The sequence below is a fragment of the Dermacentor silvarum genome, chromosome 2 (genome assembly GCF_013339745.2).
Source record: "Dermacentor silvarum isolate Dsil-2018 chromosome 2, BIME_Dsil_1.4, whole genome shotgun sequence".
Taxonomy (NCBI): domain Eukaryota; kingdom Metazoa; phylum Arthropoda; class Arachnida; order Ixodida; family Ixodidae; genus Dermacentor; species Dermacentor silvarum.
This window is the reverse complement of record NC_051155.1, coordinates 49,657,937-49,685,440: the sequence shown is the minus strand read 5'-3', so window position 1 is coordinate 49,685,440 and position 27,504 is coordinate 49,657,937. Positions and strand designations below refer to the sequence as shown.

Sequence of the window (27,504 nt, the reverse complement as noted above, 5' to 3'; positions counted from 1 at the left end):
CTTCGCATACCAGAACGCCGGTTACTGATTCTACGTAATAAACCTACAGCTCGTGTCCCTTTCGTTGCAATATTTTCTATGTGAGAGCGCCAGCTAAGTTTTTCATCATATGTGATACCCAGGTACTTAAGCGACTCTACTTGTGGAATTGTTCTCTGATCATATACTAATGATAAATGTATCGGCCCGGAAAGCGGAAAGACAAGGGCTGCACTTTTGTTTACGTTTAGAGACAGGTGAAGAGTGTGAAGCCATGTCTCTAGCATACAATAACTTCCGGTTTGCAAGGGCAGGTAAAAGGGATTGATGTCTCTTGCTGTCGCGAAAAATGCGATGTCGTCTGCATAGACATAGAGATTAACTTCCCGGCTCAGTAGAATTGAACTCATCAAAAGGTTAAATAGGACAGGAGACAGAACAGCCTCCTGGGGCACCCCTCTTGTCTGATCGAATTTTGTTGAAGAAACGCCGTTTTGAAAACAATAAAATTTTCTATTTCTTAAAAATGCAAAAATACATGTCGTTATATATCTCGGAAAATTGTAGGACTGTAATCTCTCCAGTAGTAGTGGGTACTCGACACTGTCATAAGCTTTCGCCACGTCAAGAATCACTAAAGCACTCAATTCTTTTCTATTTCTAGCAAGTTGGATACGGCTTTCCAAGTCTACATGCGCACACCAAAGAGAGAGACCAGGCCGGAAACCTATTTGACTTGGGCTCAGTAACGAATTTTTAGATATATGATCTATCATGCGATCATATAGAACTCTTTCAATAAGTTTTACCATATTTGAGGTAAGAGAAATAGGTCGAATATTGTCAAGATTGTAGCCAGCTCCTTGTTTTTTTAAGTAGCGGAATTACTTTGGCTGTCCTCCATTCTTGAGGACTCCAAGCATTTTTTAGAGAATAATTCACGGTGTTTAGAAGTTCCTCGACCTGCTCGGGATTCGATATCATGAGGCGCGGGGACTGAAGGAAACACTGCTACCGGAGGTCAGGGACGCCATACAGACGGAAAACATGCCGAAGAACATGCACCCGGTGCATGACGTGCAAAGACGTAAACGACGGGCGGTAGCAATCCTCGAGGAGCACGGAAGAGGAGAAGGCGTCCTGTTTGTCGATGCAGCCAGGTACCCGCGGCCCGCGGGTAACGTTGATGGCGACGAGGGACGACGACCACCATCGCCACTACAACGAAATGTGCGAGACGTCCAGCGGGCCAGGGCCATTGCCGAGGATCTCGAGAGAGAGAGAAGAGACTTTATTTGCACCCGTCCACTAGATGACGGGGTAGAGGCTTCAGCCTAAACCCACACTCATCCTCCCTAACCGTCGACCGGGATCCCTTGGGACGCGGCGGCGGTCAGGGCGAGATCGATGACTTGCCGTTGTGCATTTTCTTCTTCGTTGAGTAGCAAGGACTCCCAGGATTCTCTGCATCTATCTGGCTCACCAAAGTTAGGACAGGTCCAAGCCATGTGGACTAAGTCCGCTATACGATTACAATGCGTACACCGAGGGCTATACACCGAGGGATGCCATTTGCTCAACAGTTGTGGGTTCGGAAATACCCCTGTTTGCAGTTTCCTCCACATAACTTCCTCGCTTTTGGTAAGGTTCTTATCCGCTCTCGGGTAAGTCTTACGCCCCAGCTTATAATGGTTAAGAATTTCTTGAAAAGTGCTCAGATCGTCAGCGGTCTGTAGGGGTTCCTCGCTTGGGGGTGTTGTCGAGACAGCGCTAGAATCCCGGAAAGTGAGACCTCGGGCCAGCGCGTGCGCCTTCTCGTTCCCTCGCAAACCCTGATGAGCCGGTGTCCATATTAGCGAAACCTGCTCCGCCGGGGGCTGTCCGACGGCTAATATGTGTACAGCTGCGGCGGAAATCCTGCCCGCATCAAAATTTCTGATTGCAGATTTGGAATCACTAACAATAACTCTCACATTCTTTTGAGTCAAAGCCAGCGCAATGGCGACTTCTTCCGCCTCCGTTGCTCCTAAATGTCTGACGCTGCAGCACGAGATAGGGCCTCCGTTTTCGCGTGTAATTACGGCCGCGTATACTTTGCCTTGCTTGTATTCGGCCGCGTCTGTGTATATCACATCCTGCCTGCCTTCCAGCCTTTTCTGCAGTGCCTCAGCTCTGTCCCTTCGCCTGCTCTCGTGATGCACCGGGTGCATATTCTTGGGCAACGGGAGTATTCTCAGCTTGTCCCTGACTCGCGGTGGGACTTTGCCTGTCTGCTTGGAACATGCCTGGGGCTCGAACCCCAGCCGCTCCAGGATCCTTCTACCAGTCTGAGTGCGTAGCAGTCTCTGATATTGAGATACTGTCGCCCCTTCAATGAGCTCGTCTAGGGTGTTGGACACCCCTAAACTTAAGATTTTGTTCGTTGATGTGTTCGGGGGAAGACCGAGAGCCGTCTTGATCCCCTTCCTAATAATGATCTCGACCTTGTCTTTCTCTGCTTTGGTGAATTTCAGGTAGGGGGCTACATATACGACCCTGCTAATTACGAAAGATTGCACTAACCTTAGGAGGTTCGCTTCCTTCATACCCGCGTGTTTGTTTGCTATTCGCTTGAGTAATCGGCACGTCTGGCTGGTACTCGCTTCCAGTCGTTGGATCGTCTCGGCGTTTTTGCCGTTTGCTTGAATCCGCAAACCCAAGACCCTGATACTGTCGACTGTGCGAATAATGTTACCGTTTACCCTCAGCTCAATGCCGTGCCCCGGGTCCTGTCCCCTTCCCCGTCGCCGCGTCTGTGATGTTAGGAAAAGGACCTCCGACTTCTCCGCCGAGCACCTGAGGCCAATCGGCTCTAGATATTCCTCGATAGCTTTGATTGCCCTCTGCAGCGTCTCTTCGATGTGCCCGTCACTGCCTCTGTTCATCCATAGCGTCAGATCGTCCGCGTATAGCGTATGGTTCAGTCCTTCTATGCTTGCCAGCTTCCCGGGGAGACCCATCATCACGACGTTAAACAAGAGGGGCGACAGAACTGATCCCTGCGGCGTACCCTTGCTTCCCAGTTTAATACCTTCCAATGACTGCCCTCCCAAGCTGATCGTTGCCGTTCTATTCGTAAGAAAATCCTTTACATAATTGTAAGTCTTCGTGCCCACATTGAGAGCTCCGAGACTCTCCAATATGGCCGAATGCTTCACATTATCGAATGCTTTAGAAACATCTAATCCTACGACTACCCTGGTGTCTACTGTTTTGTTGTCTATCACCTGTTCTTTGAGCTGGAGCATGACGTCGCATGCCGATAGATGAGACCTAAAACCAATCATGGTGTCGGGGTACAGTCCCTGATCTTCCAGAAACCTATTCAGCCTGCTCTGAATAACATGTTCCATTAATTTGCCCACGCACGAAGTAAGTGAAATGGGCCTTAGATGTTCAAAACTAGGTTTCTTTCCAGGCTTTGGAATGAAGACGAGGTTGGCATCCTTCCACGCCGGCGGAAGCTGCCCTCTGTCCCAACAGTCCTGCATGTACGCTGTCAGATTTCTGATCGACACATCGTCCAGATTTCTGAGCATCTTATTATTTATCCTATCCGGCCCTGCAGCCGTCTTAGTCCTCAGACGGTTTATCTCGGCCCTGACCTCACCTACCGTGATCGGGCTGTCAAGATCTGGGTTCCCTAAACCCGAATACTCGGGCAGGGACCCAGACCCCACACAGCTGAGATATCTATCCCTGACCTCAGTGATGAGCTCATCGGTCGTTCCTTCATATTTGTAAACGAGCTTTTGTAGCTGCTGCCTAGCCTCTAGCTTGGATTTGTCCTGGTCTAGCAAGTGCCGCAGCAGATGCCAGGTCCTTGCACAACCAATTTTGTGGTCCATTTGCTCACAAATGCTGCTCCAGTTCTGCTTGGTGAGGGTCAAAGCGTATTCTTCTATCTCCATATTCAACGCAGCCAACTGCCTGCGGAGATTTCTATCGCCTCTTTTCTGCTCGAGCCTCAGGTTGAGCTCGTGCTTTTTGCGCCACAGGTTTATCATGTGTCTGTCAACCCGTTCCTGGTTCTCATCCACCTCGATTTCCTCAGTTGCATCTTGGACCGATTGAATAACTCCCCTGCTCCATTCATCTATGTCTTCTATGCCATCCTGGCCGGACCGACTCTCCCTGAAAGCATGCCAATTCACAGTTTCTAGCTTCTTCGTGCGAGCGACTGAAGGACCGTCCTCTATGACTATCTCAATTATTCTGTGGTCGCTACCCACATTTTCACCCGTGTTGCACCACGTAGCCGAGATCCTGCCTCCAACCAGAGTGAGGTCCGGCGTGGTGTCTTGCGAGACACTGTTACCCTGTCTAGTTGGCGTCAAGGGATCCGTCAAAAGAGTCAGACCGTTCTGCTGTATGCTATTCCATAAATCCTTCCCTTTAACCTGCGCAAACCTGTATCCCCACGCGGGGTGATGAGCGTTGAAGTCACCCACTACGAGTAGGGAGCTGCCCTTCGCGATCATCCTGACTTTGGCGAAGAGATCGTCAAAACCACAGTTACGCCTTTGCCTAGGAGAGCTGTATACGTTTAATATAAAAAGATTTTTATCCTTCCGCTTACGAGGGACTAGCTCGATCAGTACATGATCCATCTGCATCGACCCCGTCTCGTGCTGCAACACTGTGACATTGCGTTTGACCAGAGTGACAACCTGAGTATTGTCCCATCGTCCCACATACGATTTGTAGCTAGCAAGCTTCGCGTTCTTTCCACATTCCTGTAACGCTATGACTTCCGGCTTATCCCCGTTGGTCAGGAACGACTGAAGAACGGCTCGTTTGCGCGAGAAACCCCTACAGTTCCACTGCCAGATCGTGTTACGGTGCTGGGCCATCTTTAAACTTCTGAATTTCTTGGCATAGCCATTGCCATTGCCCGTCTCTGTTCGCGGCCTCAGCCCTCATTTGCTCATTCATCTGCTGAATCATACCATGAAGCAGCTTCATGTCTTGTTCAATTTTATCGAAACGTTGCTCGTAGTGGTTTACAGTTTCTACGTCCTTCACCCGCTTCTTTTTAGGAGGAGGATCTGCACGTGGTGTTTCCGACACCGATTGTGATACCTCTTTCTCGCCCTTCTGCGCTCCCTCATCTATGCGCTTATTTAGCAAAGTTATCTGCTCTCGGAGCTCTCTGTTTTGCTCCTGCATGTTGTTGTATTGTGCCTGCATGGTTCTTATCTGTTCCTGCATGAGCCTGTTCTGTTCTTTGAGAGCCTTTACCATTGCGGAATCCTGAGAGCCCTTGTCCACCCAACCCACCTGTGAGTTCGGTGGCGCACTCTTCTGTGAGCTCTTGGACTGTTGCTCGGGACGAGAAGAAGCCTCTTCTCGCGTCGACGGTGTAAGCCTGGGGAACGATGCCGAGCGGTCCCTCGGCGTGCTCTTGGATCGGTCTCGAGCACCGTCATGACGGCTGCATCGCACCTGTTGTTGTTGCTGCAGCGCTGTTTTCGGCGCTTTCTCTTCTTCTGGTTCCGCTGCAAGCTTCGCCTCCCACTGCCGTTTCTTGACAATATATGGCGTGCGAAACAACATCGTACACTTCTTATCTCCAGTCAAATGTTCTTTGCCGCACAAACGACACTTTGGCACACACTGGTGGTCCTCCGGCGGTGATGACATACCACACCCGCGGCACTTGGCTTCTGGACTGTTGCAAACGTCCGATCTGTGGCCCAGTTCGCTGCACCTTTAGCACACTTCGTAGCGTTTCTTGAACAGGAAGCACTTCATGATCATGCCGAAACACACGAGCGTACGCGGCACCTCTGCTTCCGCGAAGGTGATGACGACCGTGGTAGATCGGCCCATTCTTCTGATCCCAAGAATCTCTGGGTTCTGTTCGTGACCGGCGAAACCCTCCATTATCGTCTCCTCGGTCATGCGTATGTCCATTCCATGCACGACCCCTTTTCCACAGTTTTCAGGTGCCACCATGTATGCGGTCACCTCATGGTCCTTATCTTCGATTTTTATAGTTTTGATACTCATGACCTTCTCCGCACACTCAAAGTTCAAGGTATGGAAAAGAATCGTACCTTGTTTGTCGTTCACGAAGAGAAGATACGACTTTGTCTTCTTCCACTCAAGGGACGCGGCACGACGCACAGCTTCGCCGAGTATCGGTTGTGAAGTGTTTTTGATCACTGCTAGACCACCTTTTGGTCTGATAATCACTTTCCATCCGTCGTCCGGGAGCTTCGGGAGACGCGATGTCACAGATCGTTCAGCTATCTTCCTTCCCACTGCTTTGTACGAGCGAACGCCGCCACTGTTTTCGGCTCCAGCCACCTTGCAGCCGGCTTCCTCCCCACCTCCGCTGTGCGACGCCGTCTTGGCGTCGCCGACGCCTTCTGGAACTTTCAAGCCTCGGCGCTTTTCGACACACTTTTTGAGTTTGACGACCCATCCTTTTTCTTCCATCTCATTCGGCTCGATGTCAGTACCTTCCACAGTAATCTCCATCGTCATCGTGATACCACCACGGCCGTGGTGGACAGGCGACGGGGCCCCCTGGCCGCCCTCCTGGCCGTAGGCGTCGCTAGGCTTAAAGAAGGCCTAGCGGAACGCACAACGCGTCAGCACGAAAACGACGATAAAATCCTCAAAAATGCACTCACACCCTGGAGTATTGTGTCCACGGGTTCTTCGAAACTTCGGGAACACGATTCCACCACCAAATCAGGTGTCCATTGACTTCTACCGCCACAAAAGCAGACATTCGACGGAGCCGACGCGACACACGTCCGCACCATCCGGCCCCCTGGCGGCCCCTCCCGAGGATCTCGAAAGATTTTTCTCCGGCGATGGACCCCTGGCAGCCTAGCCCCGGGCACCAACAGCCTTAACCGCTGGACAAATAAAGTTTATTCCTATCCTATCCTCCTAGAAGTTCCTCAGGAGATATTGCAAACAAAATTTTTAGCATGGCATTGGAAATGCCATCAGGACCTGGTGCTGAGGCAGGCAAAGATCTAACGATATTGGAAAGCTCCGACACTGTGACTTCCACAAAGTCATCCGCGATGGGAGGTCTTAATTGTCGATTCGGCAAACGTGATGTTAAGCGTTGAGCTAATTCCTTTACTATGAATTCTAATGAAGCAGATATCTCGCGTGGTGAATGAATTATCGATGTAGTATTCGCTGATGTCGGTATGAACTTTCTATGCCGAAGGAATCTGAACAGTGCTTTTTTGTTGTTAGGCTTAGAGAGGAATTCATGATGTTTTTTATCATATTCGTCTTTGGCATTCGATACAGTTCTCTTGAATGTGGCAGCTGCAAACTTATAATCACTCCAGTTACTCGGAGACTGATTGTAAAGTAGTTTTTTCCAAGCGGCTTTTCGTCCTTTGGATGGACTCAGTCCCTGACCGTTTATTCCATCCTCATCTTCCTCTTTTTGGGCGGCCCCAAGCACGCGCCTTCTAATGGTGCCTTATATAACAGTTGTCTATTCGACAAGACAGCAGCCAACAGCAAATTGTCTATTCGGGCGCACTCTCAGCAGCTGACCCAGTTGCCCAAGTTATTGTCTAATCAGCAAGAGAGCATTCGAAAAATGGGGGGCTAGAGGCCAAGAAGGCCTCGTTTTTAGTCATCCATCTCCGTTGCTTCATTTCTCAAATGGCGTGCTGCGTCGTGGTAATTTGCAAGCCCTGTGGACTACTAACGATGGGTGTACTTGGACAGCCGCACATAGTATGCAAAAAAGGTCAGCCCGGGAGGCTCGGCACAGCTTGCATTGACGGGTACATTTGCGGGGAACAGTGAAAGAGTATATGATATGATATATGATATAGCTCCCTCTAGACGAGCTGCTGCCGTTTGGTTAGCGAGTTGTGCGCCGGGGGCAGTAAAGTCCGGGGAATCTACAATATTGTGTAATTTCTTGATACGTGACCATACCGTCGCACTGAGAGGCCACACTGCTCAGCTCCGACCCGGCCGAGCAAGTCTGGGTTGCAGGGCGCGGCGGGCAGAGGCAGTCGCCTGTAAGCAGGGACTCCGGGCCGACAAACCGCCGTCGCCTCTCACAAATGAATAAACCGCCAGCCATTGGTTTCAAATATAGGTTTGGTATATTCATCTATCATGCGCGTGCCATTCGCTGTGTGCCGAGAAGTCGAAGAAGATGAAATCGCACGTGGGCACGGTGTCCGAGCTCCTACCGCTTTTCAGGCACCGACGCAGCCCGGCGACGAACGTCCACGATACGCAGATTACCGACGTTGCCCACCAACATGGGCTCAAGTTCCGACCCGGGTCTTAAGGCCATGACGGAAGACTTAGAGGGGCAGCAACTTTCCATGGAGCCAGAACAGACCGGCGGCAAGAGCAGCCAGGTGTTTAGCGACGCTCCGAGGCTACATCCATCATCCTCACTGCGCCCGAAGAGGCACCGCTCCAAGCACCACCGCCACCGCAAGCGCGCATCCCTCGCCACTAAGTCTTCCTCCGGCACCGGATTTGCAAGCCTGAAACCAGCCGATAAACCGGGTAAGCCTAAACACATGGTTATGCCTAGTCAATACGTTTTAGGCACACAGACATTTGGGAAAGCGTAGAGATATTTGAAGTAGCCGAAGTGGTACCAGAGCGTGCGTTCAGAAGCTCTACATATGACGCACGCGGACCCTAAGCGGCGCTAACTGAAAAAACCTTTAAAGCATTTTTAAGAGTGAGTGGCGCACTGATGTCCATGCAAATTCTACGGTGTCATCCAGACGAAATTCTCCCTCCAAGGGTATAAAACCTAACGCCATTTCACTGTCAAAGTCGACTCTTAATAGCGGAGTTGTAAGCCGGCCGTTATTCTGTTAGTCGTCCGCAAAAAATGTGGGCCAATCCTGGCGGTTATGCAGAAAGGCGCCAAGCTTAATGGCACATACTCCTGTGAACTAGCGAAGCTGAGCCTGGGTAAGTCTAGCTAAGCATGGTTGGGACTACTTAAGCTTAGTAAGTCATCGATAGCCAATCAATAGCAAATCGATCAATAATCAATAACTTCCGGAAAATGCTGGGGATGACTTGGTAGTGCTTAGCCTAGCCCAAATACGTTGCCAATACCTTGCGATAGCCAATCGATAGCCAATAAATAGCTAATCGATAATCTATCAATAATCAATAAATTCCCGGAAATGCTGGGGAAAACTCGATAGTGCTTAGCCTAGCCCAAAAGCCAGGACTAGCTAGGTGCCCATCAGCTCCTCTGTCTCTTTAGCATTGCACCTCCAGTACAAACTAAGCTAATTTTTTTTGAGCCAGTACGCCAGCATCTTTGGATTCAAAATAACCGGAACTTCAGTCACGCACAATGAATAGTCCTTAACATGCATCGAAAATATTATTGCGATATCATCGAGACATGCTCAAGAGAAGAGCCGCCACGAGAAGGACGATGAAGTGTGTCTGTGCTCTTGGCGCGAGTGAGTTTAGGCCTGGCTGTCTGGCTCCAGTGTAAATAACCTGTAAATAGTATCTTTCGTCTGGGTCTTTCCACACGTAACATTCTGGTGGAAGTTAGCGATCCCGGTCCGTATTCCGTCCAGATGATTTGAAACTTAGGTGTCCAGATGTATAAAGACTAATTTCTAGACAGAGGTGCCCAGTGTTTGGCATTTGAACTGAAATTTGACCATTTATTTCCTCCTGCCATTGTCGTCCAAATTAAGGAACATAGTGTTTTGAAATACTTATAGCACCCTAAAGTAGTCCGTAGTGTTCCTTAAATAATTCACTGAGCGACAAAAAAATTTGAAACCGGGGAAAGAAGGCGATGGGGGGACATCAAATCGGCCTGCATCATATATTTTGTTGGCGACACCCAGCTCCCGGTCGCTCGTTGGGCTTAGTTTAACCCGGCCGGCGCTCGCAGTCCGATAAACTGGTCTTGCCTAGAGTTAACGCACTTAAAGCCAGAAGCCCGAGTTGACCGAGACAGCGCGCCGTCGTCCCACCGTCTGGTGGACTTGAACTCTGAGAATTAGGAGCGCTCTTTACGCTCCCTCCGGATGCCGACAAATCCCAACAGATTTCGAAACCACCACCTGCCAGAGCGTGGCCGTGTACCTCGAGTCACTCAGCCGCAACTCTGGTTATTTTGTAGGAGTTCAAGATGTCTTTGAGGTGTATTTCGACCGCCTGAAGCAAAGCTGAACCTGCCGTTGTAAAATTTTACTCATCATTGCGCTTATAGCCAAACCGCATAAAAGAAAACAAGTAAAATTCAGCTACAAAGATGTCACTGCGTAGGGGATTGTTGTTCTTGTGATACGTAACTGACCCGAGATGGTGTAACAAAGGTTCTTAAGAAATGGGCAGATGCCGAATGGCCCTAGTGGCACACATTTAGTGGCACGTAACCAAGTTGGGGGGGGGGGGGGGGGGAGGGTTTATTTAAGAGCGAGACATGCGCACTGGCGCACAATAAGTTGGCGCCAAAGAAGTTTGTTGAACAGCGGCACACACGAGTGGCACATTCCCAGTGGAATATGCGCAGTTGTCCATGCCCAGTGACACCTATGTCCCCAGGGGCATGGGTATGTTCACTAGACGAGACTTTTAGACTGCACGATCGCTGGGATTGGCTCACGAAAACGGCGAGATATACGCCGAGAGCTGGTTTGACTCGTTCTCATTAATTTGAACCCTTGTGTTTGCGTTTCGCTTACCGTCGCTGCCCTGACATTATTGCGTTAGCATTCAAAGGGTATGGTACTTTTCACTCACTTTCCAGGGGCTAACTGTCTGCGTATGTAATTTTGTATTAATGGTATACTATTACGCGTGGCTTTCTCGCACCGAGGGGCATGGCAAGTACACATTTTTGTTTCGCACTTACCTCCACAGAAATCCCACGATTTCCGAAGGTCGAACGAAACGACGCTCGTAGCGAGCTTAGAACATGATGGCGACACACCTCAATGATGTGCAACTCGTGAAACAGATTACCTGTTCCAGTTCTATGTTGGTCCTCTGGCAGGCCAGCCACGCGCCTGGAGCCACGGCACGCACGGGGCATCAGAGCACGCGATTGTCATCGGCGAGCCGCAGGCAGCTCAGCGAGCGTTCTCATCGGGGCACCCCATTGCAACCGCAGTATATAAGTCACGTAGCAGAAGCAACTACATGTAGCTGTAGTGCATTTCCTACGTGCGGCGACAGCGGCTGGAGTGTTCCAGTCTGGCCGTGCTAAGTGGTGCGGACCAGCTTTGTCCTGCTAGAGCTTGGCCGACGGACACTATACATATATATATATATATATATATATATATATATATATGGCCTATACAGGCCACATCGAAATTGCGCATTTGGAAGCGCTGTCAATAGCTCCATACGAAGCGATGTATGTCGAGGCGTCTGGCCAGGAGCGAGCGCGCACTGGAAAGCGTACGGGTGGCCTGACCTTAAATTGCGCATGGGTGCGCGTGCTCGAAACTAATCGACATCAGCGAGACCCGACGGCTATGACACCGATAAGCAGTGTGGCCAAAGTTTAGTTCCTGCGTGGGTGGCCATGGCCGAGCGTGAGCAGACGATAGTCGGTTTCTACCGGAAGTACGTGATTGTTATCGAAACTCCAATCGCAGATTTACGCCTACTTCAGCGTGTTTAATAAGTTGCGTCAATAAATAAACGCAGTAACCGCAGGAAGAAGTGCACTTATCCAAACGGCATTTTTGATTGAGGTCAGCTATCGGCCCATGGCAGCGTTCTATGGGAATCTGTCCGCTGATGTCAAGAAGCAGCCGCCGGCAGCCTCCAAAGGGTGAGGAAAAGGCCTCTGTTGGAAAGAGAGTAAGATACAAGTTGCGGCAGAGCCCACCTCGCGATGACCGTCGATAGTAATGCGTTGGCATTGAATAGCGACGTAGCGTATTGCCACCGTCCAAACTAGTTACGTATGAGGCATGCACGGCAGCGGCACTCCGCTTTCGCACTTCGAACACACGGCGCCATCTAGCGCCGCCACCGCGAAGCCTGCGCATGGCCTCCGAAATGCTTGGAGCACCGGGGCATTCGCACACTGAGGAACGCGTCATGCGGAAACCGGGCTCCACTTTCGCGCTTCTTTCTGGAAACGGCGCGCCATCTAGTGACGCTGCCGATAAGTCCGCGCATGGCGTCCGTGACGAGACGTGCCTGCGAACGCTGAGGAATGTTTCCTCGTTTGCCGCATATGCAATGGCACGTACTCTTTGACACCAATTGGCGAGCGGTTCACTGAAGAGCGACACATACCCAGGGCATTTTTTGGCTCAGCCAAATTTTTTTTCGATACCAAGTGGGTGCACGATTCCGTGTGGGTGCGACTGCCTATCTGACGTTCTTCAACAATAAAAAGATTCCTTCAAACTTCTCCGCTGCATGGTTGAATCGAACCCGCGCCATATAAATTCGGACAATCTTGTCTGAATACATATTAACACACTCGCTGCCAGATGGCGCACCATGTCAACAGGGATAACACAAAGGACAGTGCCTTGCTATTTGAGGCTCGAGCCGGTTGCCTAAGGACAAAAACATACTGGAACAAATATTCGCAACTAGATGAGGCATGTGTATGCTGCAGTGAAAATCCGGAGACCACTCAATACATCCCAATGGAATGTGAAGGGATTAACACAGTGAGAACAGCAGGTAACGTACACCTTCCACTAGCGCTTGGGTTTAAAGTGGACAGAAGCATCAACCGGTCAACAATCGACATAAGCAAGAGATATTTAGACAGTGGCGCACCAACGGGGGGGGGGGGTTGTAACCGCCTCTGAGGACGACTTAACGCCCCTTTTCTTTCCTTGCGCATTTGATTACTACAACTAAGATGTAAGACGCGCAATTATCGTCTGCACACTCGCAAAAAGCGCATTTTGTTACAATTTCCCGTGAAGAAATCGAAATTATTGCTGCTTAGATCTTATTGGCACACTGTCAACCCCCCCTAGCAGAGATCCTGGTTGCGCTACTGCATTTAGAGTATTGGTGGAAAAAAGCGAGGAATAGATTGATACGACCTTATTTCATCTCTAAGTCATACGTAGATGTGCAAGGTAAATATTCAGGGGGAAAACAGAGTAATGAAATGTACACAAAAAATGCTATATAAAAACCATGTACAGCACACCTGATGAAATCATGCAGGCTAGGTGACTATTTGTCAGCGCCCCGTTTCAAAGCAGATGACAATAAATCATCGTCGTCGTCATCATCATCATCATCATCATCATCATCATCATCATCATCATCGACGCTGGCTGCATACAGGCTTCATGCACGACGTGTTTTCGCGGTGGTGATACCCTGTGTCACTGCTCGAATGCTAATCGCATTAACGTCGGCGTGTGAGATGGCTGCTCTGGGAAGTTTTCGTCGACTGACTACGATTCTGCTTGTGAAATACCGTGTGTATGAGCAAAAATGTTCGGAAAATTCCTACAGTCAGTGCAGTAAAGATATACATCTCTAAATACATTGCTTGCGCAGGTAGGCATCATCAATTTCGCATTGATAACCAATTCATTCTTTGTTTATTTTATATTCCCAATAACATAACATTTATGCAAGCGGCCCGTATTGCCAAACTTCTGCAACAACAAAACAATTCATTTGGTTCACAGTATACAATGCGAGGAAGATTAGGCTAAATGTGTTTTGCAGCATCTGATAAACGCGAAGCCTCACCTCAACAATTAAAACACATACGGACAGTACTGATATATCCGTCTGCAAACTTGCTGCGAAATGCGTTGGCGTTAGTTACGTTCCCAAAAAGCCTTCGTAATATTTGTTTTCTTCTCCCAAAGCAATTTTGGTTTCATCGCTACACCACCTTTACGGTATATATATATATATATATATATATATATTGTCACGAGCCTCGAGAAGTAGTCGAAGGTTTAATAACCCGTAGAGCACCTGGCTCTCGGAAGACGCGACCGTCGGGGCTGGCTCGAGCAGAGAAGGGGCGCGCAATCTTCTTTCGTCTCTTGGGCTTATATATATATATATATATATATATATATATATATATATATATAGATTCATGTGGGACTTAAGCTGCAGGGATGATTTTCTCCACTTTTAACTATAATGTAGCTTCACTTTATCCAGATTCTGCTGCTATTTAGGTTTGCTTACCTTGCGACGCTATCTGCCTACAGCGTGCGGAAGTGCACTAGCACGGATTGGAATGACACGAGTGTGGTTTTAACTGTGCAGGCCACTTTTCGCCGGTCTTGAACGACGCTGGAGTGGTCAGCGACGACGCCGAGAACTCGGGGCCAAAGACTACCGCCATCGGAACACCGGTAGCGTCACCTAGTGTACCTGTGCGTGGTTCGGGGACTCTAGCGACGTCCGTTGCCGGACGATCTCCGGCGGCGGACGATAAAACCGCGTCCGTCTGCTCGCCTGCGCTGCGCACGCCGCCGTTAATGGCGGATGACCAGCCGCATTTCCGAATGCGCCATCTCTTCGACGCTGGCCTCGAAAGACACGCCGACGCCATCCACGAGGAAAGCGTCCTGTCGCCTTGGACACAGAGCTCTCGAGCGTCACCCGTGAGTGCCCAACATTTACCGTGAAGGGGAAAAAAAAAAAAGGGGGGGGGGGGGGGGTATACGGGTCCTACAAGCCACGTTGACGCAAAAGCTCCTTGTGTCACGACGTCGTGGTTTCGACTTCCAGCAAAAGCGGCCCGGGTACCCAGACTTGGACAGAACACATATCGTAGCGACTGCACACAAATAAGACGCGCTTCTCCTCGCAAATTACATGTGACGATGCGCGGGCATCTTTTAATATAAGAAAACCAGAAGTAAGATTGTAAGAAGCTCGCACGAGGCAGCGGGGGATCGTGTTGATGTACTGTAAATGTCGCACAATTATAAATGCAATCACCAAGATCTAACCGAGAGCACCGAAACAATAACATTGCTTTGTGCAAGGAAAAATATTATGAATACAGCATAGTCAAGAGTTGTCACTTTCTAAATTTTGATATTTATCGGCGAGGACAAAGCAAGGTTGTCTGGCGCCCTCATTTTTACTTTCGTGAAAGTAAAGATGTTTCCCGTACAGGACGAGCCGCTGGTCCTTGCGAAAGATTCCGGTTTTCCACGGGACCTAGTGAACTCGCAGTTCCTAGAGTGTTCACTAAGGTGCAAATAAATTTTCAATAACATGTGAATGAAGGTGTCCCTTGAGAAACGCGTACTACATTTTGTTTTCTGTTATGGCGACGGTTTCTCTCGCACATGCAGGGAGTATACAACGGCGGTAGCACAGCAGAGATTCGACTCTCTGCTTTTTATGTTCTTTTTTTTCGAAATTGATGGGCCCTGGTTTAATTATGAGTCGGAACAAGAAATATGTGTTTTCCTCCTAGCTTGAAAACCAACCTCGATCTATTGGTGCCCTTGTAACAATCTCGCACCCGTAAAATAACTTATGCACGTACGGAAGTACAACAGGCCATCTCCGATTACTTTTCACATTGTGTCCTCCTTCAATAATCTTATTTATCAAGGATAATTTCAAATATTTTAAATACAATTGCTCAAACATAAGTGTCAAATACTACGGTAGCAGTTATCTACAGTTAGCTGAATAATAAGCTTTGTTGCTTATGGCAATTGGGAACAGGACATAGCGCTAATGTTTGGTTTCTATGGGTGTTCGAATGGCAAAACATTCAAATGGAATCTAATAAGAATATTCCGAGGAATACGCCCTTCGAATATCAAGTTGAATGTCGAATATTCTCGATCTGTAAACATAGTGAAATACAAAGTTCGCGAGAAGTTCGTTTGGCAAAAAAAAAGGGAGGGGGGGGGGGGGATTGTGTTCGTTATTTGATACATAAAATGCAATTGACAGCTCGATGTTAGGTAAACTGATAAGTTTGGACATGAAAAAGTTGTCGCAGTTTCACCTGAAAGGCGAAGCACCAATTGCGATACCAAATTTGTAGAGAGCTATACGGAGTAATGATATTAGCTTTATCAGCTGTATAAACTTGGACATGCAGCAGCACCGGCAACACGCAGAACTGTTGTTGACGCCGTCGGCGTTACGCCCACGTTCGCTCAAAATGCGTGCGGCGTTGGTGACTGTTGCCGGAGCCTCTGATATAAATAGGGACTTGGTGCCGCAGCTAAACGTCGCCTCCCTTCCCCCCCCCCTCCCCCATGGCCTTTCGCGCGTAGGAAGAGGCGCGTTTGCTCTACATATATGGTGATTGTAAAGGAGGAAAGAGACGCCTACTTCTGCAGCCCTTAAGGGAGCACGGCGCAGAACGCGCGTTTGTCCTCCGCCGTGCGTTCACTCCCCGTGAAAGCGCGCGCCCCTCGCGCCCTTTCACTCGCACATACAGCGTTCGGCGCGCGGCGACAATTTCATCTCCATTGACGTCATACGGAACCTCACGGCGACGGCGACGGCGACGGCAGAAATCTGCTTTTGAGTGTCCATATAATTGCTATCACAATAAAACAGCCGAAAGATAATCGCATGTGTGCGCCATGTCAGTGACAGTAATGAAACAAAGAAACGGCACTTCAGCACATGCACGTGTATTCCAGAGAGTTTTGTTCGTTGAACGAGCTGTGTGCAGTGCTATAGCAGAGCACATTCTCTTGAAGAAGTGCAAACTTGGTAAAATTGGATAAGTAATAAATTGTTCTGCTTAAATCTAGACGACAAATTCCTACGCTGCATAAGGCGCGAGGCATTTAACAATTGGGAACTGCTGCGAAGAAGTAATCTCTTCCATGCATGCCATTCGCTGAGCTACAGCCACAGTTCTTCTGTAGCAAACTTATTAAATGGGTCGCCACTTGCATCGGTAGAGTGCGACAAATTTGAATAATGCCTTATAGTATTCGTACAGAAATTATTATTAGACAACTTCAAATGGTAAAATTTAAAATCGGATATCAATCGAATTACAAATATTCCTGTTGTATCCAGAATTTTCAATATTCGCACTAACTCAGCCACTTGGCGTAGTGTTTTGTGCACTTTCGAATGCATGTACACAAAAACAAAGGGGGTAGGCATCTCAGAGCGTGCGCTGTTTTCGCGTTAGTGCTGAAGGCCGCGTAACCTCAAGTTACGGAGAGGTTTTGGAGCGAGAGGCAGCATGACACATTCGCTCTCCGAGACCGACTCAATCCATCCCGCCAGCGTTTTGACAGCGAGTGCTGCCAGTCATCGAGCGAGATCTGTTCATGTTCATGCACTCGTGGCATCATGCATGTTAATGTGTTTATTAAGCAAATATTTACTGCAATTTCCACCACGAACCTGACTTCGTTAAGTTGTTTATTATTTAGCTATGGCTATCAGTAGTTCGACTTTCGGGCGAAACTGCCTATTTTTTATTAAAGACGATAGTCTTTCTTGGGCTACCTAAATGCGCAAGAACTCTGTCTGTCTGTCTGTCTGTCTGTCTGTCTGTCTGTCTGTCTGTCTGTCTGTCTGTCTGTCTGTCTGTCTGTCTGTCTGTCTGTCTGTCTGTCTGTCTGTCTGTCTGTCTGTCTGTCTGTCTGTCTGTCTGTCTGTCTGTCTGTCTGTCTGTCTGTCTGTCTGTCTGTCTGTCTGTCTGTGTCTGTCTGTCTGTCTGTCTGTCTGTCTGTCTGTCTGTCTGTCTGTCTGTCTGTCTGTCTGTCTGTCTGTCTGTCGTCTGTCTGTCTGTCTGTCTGTCTGTCTGTCTGTCTGTCTGTCTGTCTGTCTGTCTGTCTGTCGTCTGTCTGTATGTCTGTCTGTCTGTCTTCTGTCTGTCTGTCTGTCTGTCTGTCTGTCTGTCTGTCTGTCTGTCTGTCTGTCTGTCTGTCTGTCTGTCGTCTGTCTGTCTGTCTGCTGTCTGTCTGTCTGTCTGTCTGTCTGTCTGTCTGTCTGTCTGTCTGTCTGTCGTCTGTCTGTCTGTCTGTCTGTCTGTCTGTCTGTCTGTCTGTCTGTCTGTCTGTCTGTCTGTCTGTCTGTCTGTCTGTCTGTCTGTCTGTCTGTCTGTCTGTCTGTCTGTCTGTCTGTCTGTCTGTCTGTCTGTCTGTCTGTCTGTCTGTCTGTCTGTCTGTCTGTCTGTCTGTCTGTCTGTCTGTCTGTCTGTCTGTCTGTCTGTCTGTCTGTCTGTCTGTCTGTCTGTCTGTCTGTCTGTCTGTCTGTCTGTCTGTCTGTCTGTCTGTCTGTCTGTCTGTCTGTCTGTCTGTCTGTCTGTCTGTCTGTCTGTCTGTCTGTCTGTCTGTCTGTCTGTCTGTCTGTCTGTCTGTCTGTCTGTCTGTCTGTCTGTCTGTCTGTCTGTCTGTCTGTCTGTCTGTCTGTCTGTCTGTCTGTCTGTCTGTCTGTCTGTCTGTCTGTCTGTCTGTCTGTCTGTCTGTCTGTCTGTCTGTCTGTCTGTCTGTCTGTCTGTCTGTCTGTCTGTCTGTCTGTCTGTCTGTCTGTCTGTCTGTCTGTCTGTCTGTCTGTCTGTCTGTCTGTCTGTCTGTCTGTCTGTCTGTCTGTCTGTCTGTCTGTCTGTCTGTCTGTCTGTCTGTCTGTCTGTCTGTCTGTCTGTCTGTCTGTCTGTCTGTCTGTCTGTCTGTCTGTCTGTCTGTCTGTCTGTCTGTCTGTCTGTCTGTCTGTCTGTCTGTCTGTCTGTCTGTCTGTCTGTCTGTCTGTCTGTCTGTCTGTCTGTCTGTCTGTCTGTCTGTCTGTCTGTCTGTCTGTCTGTCTGTCTGTCTGTCTGTCTGTCTGTCTGTCTGTCTGTCTGTCTGTCTGTCTGTCTGTCTGTCTGTCTGTCTGTCTGGGCGGAGGGAGAAGAGAGGATGTTACGTATCAGGGGCGGTTCGACGTCATTTTCAGCGAAGCAAGTATATATATACGGCCAATATTTTTATTTTACTTATTTATTTATTACCCTCACGACTGACTTTCTCATGTGCTTGAGCCAATGAGCCATAATCATGATTAAAGTTCATTATCTCTCCCTTGTTTATCCCCACCGAGAAAGTAACTAAATGCCAACAAGGCTACGCTTCCCACATGCTTGGTTGCTGGCTTGCTTGTTTTTGTGGCGTGCCCAAAGTGAAGATAGATAGCCCCGCCACTGGCTTGCTTTGTGAGCACAAGGCTACTTCAAAGCAACACCAAACTTTAGAAAGTTCTTCTCTCGCTGTATTGTTGCCGATGTGTTTTTTTTTTTTTTTTTCAGGTAACACAGCCTCTGTCGGATGCCGGGCCAGACACCTGTGACATGAGCCAAGGTCGGAAGAGTTCCGTTCGATGTGAGCACTACATGTTGATTTCGCGTCGCGATTGTGTCCTGTGTCATTTTCTTGTTTTTTCACGACAGTTCTGTAGCTTAGCAATAGTCATGTTTAATTTCATATATCTAAACACAGCATATATACCGAGTGCATGACGTTAAGCCCAAACCGAATGAGAGCAATTTTGTGCGCAATGGCGACGACGACGGCTTCGAGCTACGAAACGGGCCGTCGCGTGAAAAGATCACTCGTTCTTGTCGCTCGATCGCTCGGTTCTGGAAATCTAGAATTATTCGCTCGTCGCCAGGAAGTGTTATGAGCGACTAGTCAATAGTGCGAAGCCGGAACTGGATATACATCAGTCAAGTACTACCAACTGTCGCACGGAACAAGCAAACGACTAGATTTTGATACGTGCAAGGATAATAACCTTCAGAAATATGTATGCTGCTCTTTAGAGTAAAACACATCAACTTAAATTAATAAAGCACGCGTCATGCCAGTTTCGGCGAGTATTTGCGGCCCTCATACCGGCAACACCGGGGAGAAGTCACTCAAGGTCGTCGCTCGTCTCGTCGCTCACATGCGGTACGACATGTAGGCGACGAGCGAACGCGACAGCTATCTCCATTGCGTCGCTTGTCGCTGTCACGCGCAAGGTCGCGTGCATGCGGTTTATACTTTATTTGAACAATGCATTTAAAAAATTGTGATTCACCTTAAGTGAATGAGACCAACGGTACCTTGCTCATAGTCGTCTACTCAAACTATTCTTGATCTGCGATTAGTTTACTAATTAAGTACGCCTAATTGGGTATAATTTTCGATATATGTTCTCGCTCATAAGTCGTATTTAAAAAGTTCTAGAAAATTCTCAGAAACACACCATGAAGTTAATTTCATCAGTTTATTTTGCATGTGGTTCTTGATTCCAGGCGCTGAATGAAGCCCGCGAAATGTGAAAAAATGTAGTCCCTGGGCTCATATTTAAGCATATGGATGGCAGCGGTCTCAATCGTCCCTTCAAACTGTCTTGAGGCGTTGCCAGTGACAATATATTTATTTACATGCCACTGCTATAGATGCGGTTATTTATTTCCGACTTCTTAAATAGTCTCAGCCAGGTGCCGTTTCACCAATCTGGGAGGCCATGGAAAAGGAAACTTGCAGGGAACTTTTGCGTTGTATCTTTATGTCACCGTAATTCCTTTTTTTTTTCTTTAACCAGCATGGATTTCTGAAGTGTGGTTCCCGTGAAATGCAGTTATTTGAACTAATCACAGACCTCCATTAGTCAGTGCATTCATCCTCAAAAACGGACGCCATATTTATTCACATCGCCAAAGCATTCGATAAGGTTCTCACATCTGCCTGATGAAAGAACTTGCTGGTCTCAACATTAACATTAAAATTACTAAGTGGATAAATAACTTCAATAACTTGCTAACCAACCGGTTTCAGACAGTAACCACTAATGACCACTCCTCCCCACTTAGCTCAAGCAAAGTCAGTAGTACCAGAGAGTTCAGCCCTCGGCCTTATCTTTCTTTTAAATATACACCAATACATTTACAGTAAAGTGTCGTCTACGATTCAATTATACGCTGACGAATGCGTTATTGATAGACAAATTACTAACCCTAAATATTCTTACTACTTGCAAACAGACCTTAGCAACGTACAAAATGGTGTAGCGATCGGCAGATGCAAATAATTGTGTCCGAAACTAACGCCATCACATTTACTAAAAATACCATTTCAGAGCCACGCGCTTATTTTCTTAATATGCCTATTCAAGCACCGACCCCAGTAAAATACTAATAAATGCAGTTTACTTAAAGTCAAATTTAACCTAGAATCATCACATTGATACCATAACGAGCAAGGCATCTAAATCCCTTGGTTTTATCAAGCGCAATCTGCATCAAGCTATGCATGGACTAACCTCTTGGTCTATAAAATACAAGTTCGATCAAAAATGAAATATGCATCACCAATCTGGAACCCTCAACAGCTGTACCTCGTAAACTTCAATCACTTCAAAATAATCTCTTCAAAAAATGCTGTCTGATTTATTCTCAGGGACTAGTGACGAACATCGAATATCACAGAAATAAAAGAATTCCTAAACTTATCATCTCTCGAAAAAAGTCGCAGTTTCGCACGAAAGGCGAAGCATCGATTGCGATAGCAAATTATTGGACAGTCATACGAAGTAAGGATATTAGTTTGATCGGTCGTGTAAACTTGTAAACATATGCATACTAACACAATGAACAATCATGGTGTCACGCGCGCACGTGCAAACATGAACAGAATTGCCGCATGACTGGCCGCTCGAGGCAGTTAGCGTGTATTCGCGGGCTTCTTTCATGAACGGAAAAACACGTGTATGTAGCACGTATTGAGCAACAGGCAACTGTATCGCGAGTTTCTCATGTTGCTCTACAACTTTCTCATTGACACTGATAATTAGGACAGTACTTTTCTAGTTAGATAATTAAATACTATTAATAAATAAATCTCAGTAACGAAAAAAATACTGGTGGCTACTCCAGTGTACTGGAAACAATACGCACTAGGTTTGCTTCTCGTAACCCCGTTCCTCTTTATTTAAATTGTGCTGCGTTATAGCTGGGACACCAGTGTGTGTGTGTGTGTGTGTGTGTGTGTGTGTGTGTGTGTGTGTGTGTGTGTGTGTGTGTGTGTGTGTGTGTGTGTGTGTGTGTGTGTGTGTGTGTGTGTGTGTGTGTGTGTGTGTGTGTGTGTGTGGTGTGTGTGTGTGTGTGTGTGTGTGTGTGTGTGTGTGTGTGTGTGTGTGTGTGTGTGTGTGTGTGTGTGTGTGTGTGTGTGTGTGTGTGTGTGTGTGTGTGTGTGTGTGTGTGTGTGTGTGTGTGTGTGTGTGTGTGTGTGTGTGTGTGTGTGTGTGTGTGTGTGTGTGTGTGTGTGTGTGTGTGTGTGTGTGTGTGTGTGTGTGTGTGTGTGTGTGTGTGTGTGTGTGTGTGTGTGTGTGTGTGTGTGTGTGTGTGTGTGTGTGTGTGTGTGTGTGTGTGTGTGTGTGTGTGTGTGTGTGTGTGTGTGTGTGTGTGTGTGTGTGTGTGTGTGTGTGTGTGTGTGTGTGTGTGTGTGTGTGTGTGTGTGTGTGTGTGTGTGTGTGTGTGTGTGTGTGTGTGTGTGTGTGTGTGTGTGTGTGTGTGTGTGTGTGTGTGTGTGTGTGTGTGTGTGTGTGTGTGTGTGTGTGTGTGTGTGTGTGTGTGTGTGTGTGTGTGTGTGTGTGTGTGTGTGTGTGTGTGTGTGTGTGTGTGTGTGTGTGTGTGTGTGTGTGTGTGTGTGTGTGTGTGTGTGTGTGTGTGTGTGTGTGTGTGTGTGTGTGGCGCGAGCAGGAGACTGCGGCCGGAATCAAACTTAATCGCCTGAACACTGCCGTTATTCTTCGTCTTCCTCTTTTACCACTAATGCATTGCACTGTTTCCGAAGAAGTGAGCTCGATGTCGTGCGTAAGAACCGATGTCCTACCTGGCATATCTACAAATAAATCCTGGAAATATTGCAGGGCTTCATGGGCAACACCGTCGTTTGTTCAGGCTCCAGCTGCGCTTTAGAGACTAGTTCCTTAATCACGGCCGAACAGTCTATCTCTAACTGCCGCTGTAGGCCTTCCGACGTGGGCGCTACAGACAAATATGGCAACTGCTTTTCCAATAACTCGGCTGCTTCCACTACGGGTACTTCTGATCGCGCGGATCCAAACTCTTGTGGTTCCAACGCGGAGGCATTCTCGATCTCCGCTTTCTGAGATTGCGAACCGTCATCCACTTCACTTAGCGCCGTTTCCGCGACTGCTTTTGCAGCTAACTCACAGTCTTTCGGTCTCGTTTGTACCATCACGCTAGCCTCCTCGAACATTAGCCCTTTCTCGCGCAGAATCTGATCCGATCTGTTAGAGAACAGGTAAGGGTAATGCGTATGAATCGTAGGCGATACGGCAGCTTCCGTCTCAACTGTAACGAAATTACCTTTAACAGCTACTTTTGCGGCCGGAGGACATGCACTGTGAGTTCCTACAGCTTGCTTTATTTATCCAGGCGCACTCACCCGTGAACATCTCAGGTTCCGCATAAGAGCTGTGAACCACGTCCATGGTAGCCGCGGAGTCGCGCAGCACGTGACATGGCTTCCCGTTTACCTCAAAGTCGCGTATATACGGTTCGAGCAGCTTCATGTTCTGATCCTCGTAACCAACTGATTATAACGCTACCTTGACTGCGCCGCAATGTGCCCGGGTTTATGACAGTTGTAGCAAAGAAAGGGTTTCCTCTTTTCCAATTTCTTTTGCTGCTCTGCTGTAGCTCCTTCCGACCCGGAAGTACGACATTTTGAGGTACCATCAATTACAGGCTCGTTCTTTCTCTTTTCGGCCCCTAGCTTCAGCCTGCCAAACTTGAAATTGAGATCGCCTTTTCGACCGTCGCTGACTTCGCGAGCCCAACGCGTCACAAATTGGTCGGCTAGTTCAACCACTCTGGCTATCGTACTAACTCCTGGCCTATCCTGAACCCAGTACCTCACGTTCTCATGTAACCGGTTATAAAATTCAAGTGCAAAGCACTGAACAACCTTCGCGTGATCATCATAGGCTTTTTGTTGCTTGGGCCATTCTTCCATGTTTGGCATAAGCTTATATGCAATTTTTGTATAGGACTCATTCCTAGCCTGCACTGCACTGCATTTCGCGGAACTTCCGCCGGAGCGCTTCCGCTGACAGCCTATACTTTCTCAACAAACTGGACTTTACCTTATCCTAATCCTCAGCATTGCTGGTTAAGCGAGTGATTACGTCCGTTACCTCACCCGATAACAGTGTGAGCAGACGCTGTGGCCACGACTCCCGAGAGAACCCCTGCTTCTCGCATGTCCGCTCGAAGTTAACCAAGAACAAACCAATGTACTCTCCAAGCTTATAAGTCCGCATTAGCTCTGTCATCTTTAATGAATACGCATTCTCCTGCTCTGTTTTCATCGCTACTCTGTCCTGCTTCTCGAGCTCGTTCCATTTCAATCTCGAGTCGCTTCAATTCTAGTGTGTGTTCTCTCTGTTCCTTACGTTCATCCCGTTCTTTACGTTCCCGTTCTTCACGCTCTTTCTGTTCTTTGCGTTCCCGCTGTTCACGCTCTTCTGTCTGACTTTTTGCAGTCTCTCTTTCTCTAATGGTCTCTAGGCATTCCGTAAGCCCATCATCCTCAGCCTTTAGAGCAAGAATTGCCTCAATCAACTCTGGTTTTCGGAATGCGTCAGTGACATCCAGGCGCAACTCCTTAGCTAGCTCCAACAACGCCGGTTTACTCAACGACTTCAAATTCATGGCTGTTTTCAGTGCTGCTGTCTCTACTGTACACAACTATCTTGCCACAGCCTAAGTAGGCGACAACAATAGCTCCTGTTCTGAACAGACAACCTGTTCTGTTCTAACACCTCAACAAAACCTGGCAGAACTCACCAAAGAATGTTCCACACTCACCAACTTGCAGCTAAAAATCCGGCGTAGACCATCGCAAACGCTGCATTCAGTTGCGACTTGGTAGAGGAGGCTCGTAGATCCCCATCTCTTCTCTTGCCATCCAGTTGCACAACGGGTTGGGATTTGATGGATCTCACCGCTGCCGTCCAGTTGTTATGGGCCGGGGTTTGGGGAACCTTCAACGTCTGCTAGGATCTCTGACCAGGTTGACCATCGGGAGAGGGTCCGGAAGCGAAGACGAGGCGAAGTAAGAACAAGTAACAGAAGTTAAAGACATGGTTACGAGTGAGTGGTGTGCTCCAAAGAAAACGTACAAGAAAAGTTCAGCGTGCATGCACCTGCACGCTAGGGCAAAGCAAAAGTGTTCTCCACGTGACTGCTGCCTGGCTTTCTTATAACCTCCACCATCCGGGCACTCTCTCCCTTTCTTTTCCCCACTGCAGGGCAGCACAAATCAGGCGAAGTAGAGATGGTAGGGTGACCGTAGCGGCGTGAACGTCCTCAGCGAGGGAGGAAGGGTTGCAGGGCGGCCCAACAGGTTTTGTCTCTGACCCTCGCGACTCACACGTCTATTCATGTTGACGAGCGAGGTCGTCAGGCACGCTGATTACCATGGGTTACCATGGCCGCTGAAAGTGAATCAGAATTGACTACACGTGGTCCGGGCATCGCGCCCTAAGTGAATCGTAACAACGGGTTTCGAGGTGAGAGCGCTAACTGCAGGGTTAAGCGCAAGTGATGCTTAGAAAATTGTCGTCATGTGTCTGGCTCCCCAGTCTATCTCCACGTTTCAAGGCAACGCACTTGAAGCGAAAAACGACGCCCGCAGTAGCAGAAACCCGTGCGTTATACTTCCTACGTGCCTCTATGCCTTTGACGTCAAGCGCCACTAATCGTTACCGCATGTCAAAGAATCGCGAGTGGTCCGGCAACTATGTCGGCCTATTCCTAGCCAAAACGCACCGCGCACGAGATCTCGGAGTGCCGGAGGGGCGGTTTCGGAGGAGGTTGGCTTGCTGAGGCTGATGCAATCACGTGACGCTCGCTCCTAGTTTGTTTCCCCTTCCTCTATGGCCAGGAATATGGCGTGGTCAATTCTGATTCGTGCCACAAGGCTGCGTACTGAGCACAACACTCTTCATAGTAAAAATGAACTCCCTTAACAAAGTCATCCCCCCCCCCCCCTCTGTTATGCACTCCATATACGTCGACGATCTGCAAATAGCATGCCGCGCCTCAAGTCTACCAACATGTGAAAGGCAGCTACAGATTACAATAAATAAGCTAATACAATGGGCTGACACAAACGGATTCCGCTTCTCTACTCAAAAACTGTTACAGTGCTATTCTCGCAAAAACGAGGACTGCACTTAGACCCGGTTCTAAAATTGAATGACGTGACGCTGCCGGTAGAACAACACTATAAATTCTTGGGAGTAATCTTTAATAAAAAACTAAACTTCCTGGCTCATATAAAAAGTTGTCGCAGTTTCACCTGAAAGGCGAAGCATCAATTGCGATAGCAAATTTGTAGAGAGCTATACGGAGTAATGATATTAGCTTCATCAGCTGTATAAATTTGGACATGCAGCAGCACCGGCAACGCGCAGAACTGTTGTCGACGCCGTCGGCGTTTTTCCCGCGTTCGCTCAAAATGCCTGCGGCGTTGGTGACTGTTGCCGGAGCCTCTGATATAAATAGGCATTTGGTGCCGCAGCTAAACGTCGTCTCCCTTCCCTCCCCCTCCCCCCCCTCCCCCACGGCCTCTCGCGCGTCGAAAGAAGGCGCGTTTTCTCTACATATATGATGATTGTAAAGGAGGAAAGAGACGCCTACTTCTGCAGCCCTTAAGGAAGCACGGCGCAGAACGCGCGTTTGTTCTCCGCCGTGCGTTCACTCGCCGTGAAAGAGCGCGCCCCTCGCGCCCTTTCACTCGCACATACAGCGTTCGGCGGCGCGCGGCGACGATTTCATCTCGATTGACGTCATACGGAACCTCACGGCGACGGCGACGGCGACGGCGACGCCGACGGCAGAAATCTGCTTTTGAGTGTCCATATAATTGCTATCGCAATAAAACAACAAAAGTTAAGGCAAATAACGGATTAAATATTTTAAAAGTGTTGTCCCATAAACACTGGGGTTCCGACCGAACGTGCCTCTTACGTATTTACTGGTCTGTTGTGCGTAGTCTTCTGGATTATGGCTGCGTAGTTTATGGCTCAGCTAGACAGTCTTACATTCGACGACTGGATCCAGTACATAACCTTGGACTGCGACTGGCAGGTGATGCATACACCTGTCCAAAGTTTGTACGTTGACTGCAATGAGCCCCCATTACAGCAGCGCAGAGCGTTAATTACATTTTCCTACATACTCAGAATACAGTCATCACCACAACACATATGCTACAACATTGTCACACAGTACAATTCACGGTTACATTATACAAATAAACCGAACATGATTAGGCCGCTTATCCTGCGATATGAAGAATATTCTCAGGATTATGACATTCCTCATGATGTCCTCCAGGTTGCGAAAAAGCCACGATTGCGCCCATGGCACGACGTCTCGCAGTTATGTGACTGGACATTAACACACCTAAAGAAAAGAGACACCCCACACGAACACATTCTACATTAATTCTACGCTCTTCAAGATAAATATCAAGATTACATGGAATTTTACACTGA

The 27,504-nt window shown here is 48.2% G+C and overlaps 1 protein-coding gene and 1 pseudogene across 1 annotated transcript in view; one reads left to right on the top strand and one right to left on the bottom strand.

Moving 5' to 3' along the window:
- LOC119440006 (trichohyalin-like) overlaps positions 1–4,499 on the bottom strand; it is a 32,144-nt pseudogene extending 27,645 nt beyond the window's left edge.
- Positions 4,500–8,285: 3,786 nt separating this feature from the next.
- LOC119440005 (endothelin-converting enzyme 2) overlaps positions 8,286–27,504 on the top strand; it is a 31,997-nt gene continuing 12,778 nt past the window's right edge. Inside the window, exon 1 of the mRNA XM_037704956.1 lies at positions 8,286–8,541. Coding sequence (XP_037560884.1) covers positions 8,286–8,541 — 256 coding nt within the window. The remainder of the gene's footprint in view (positions 8,542–27,504) is intronic.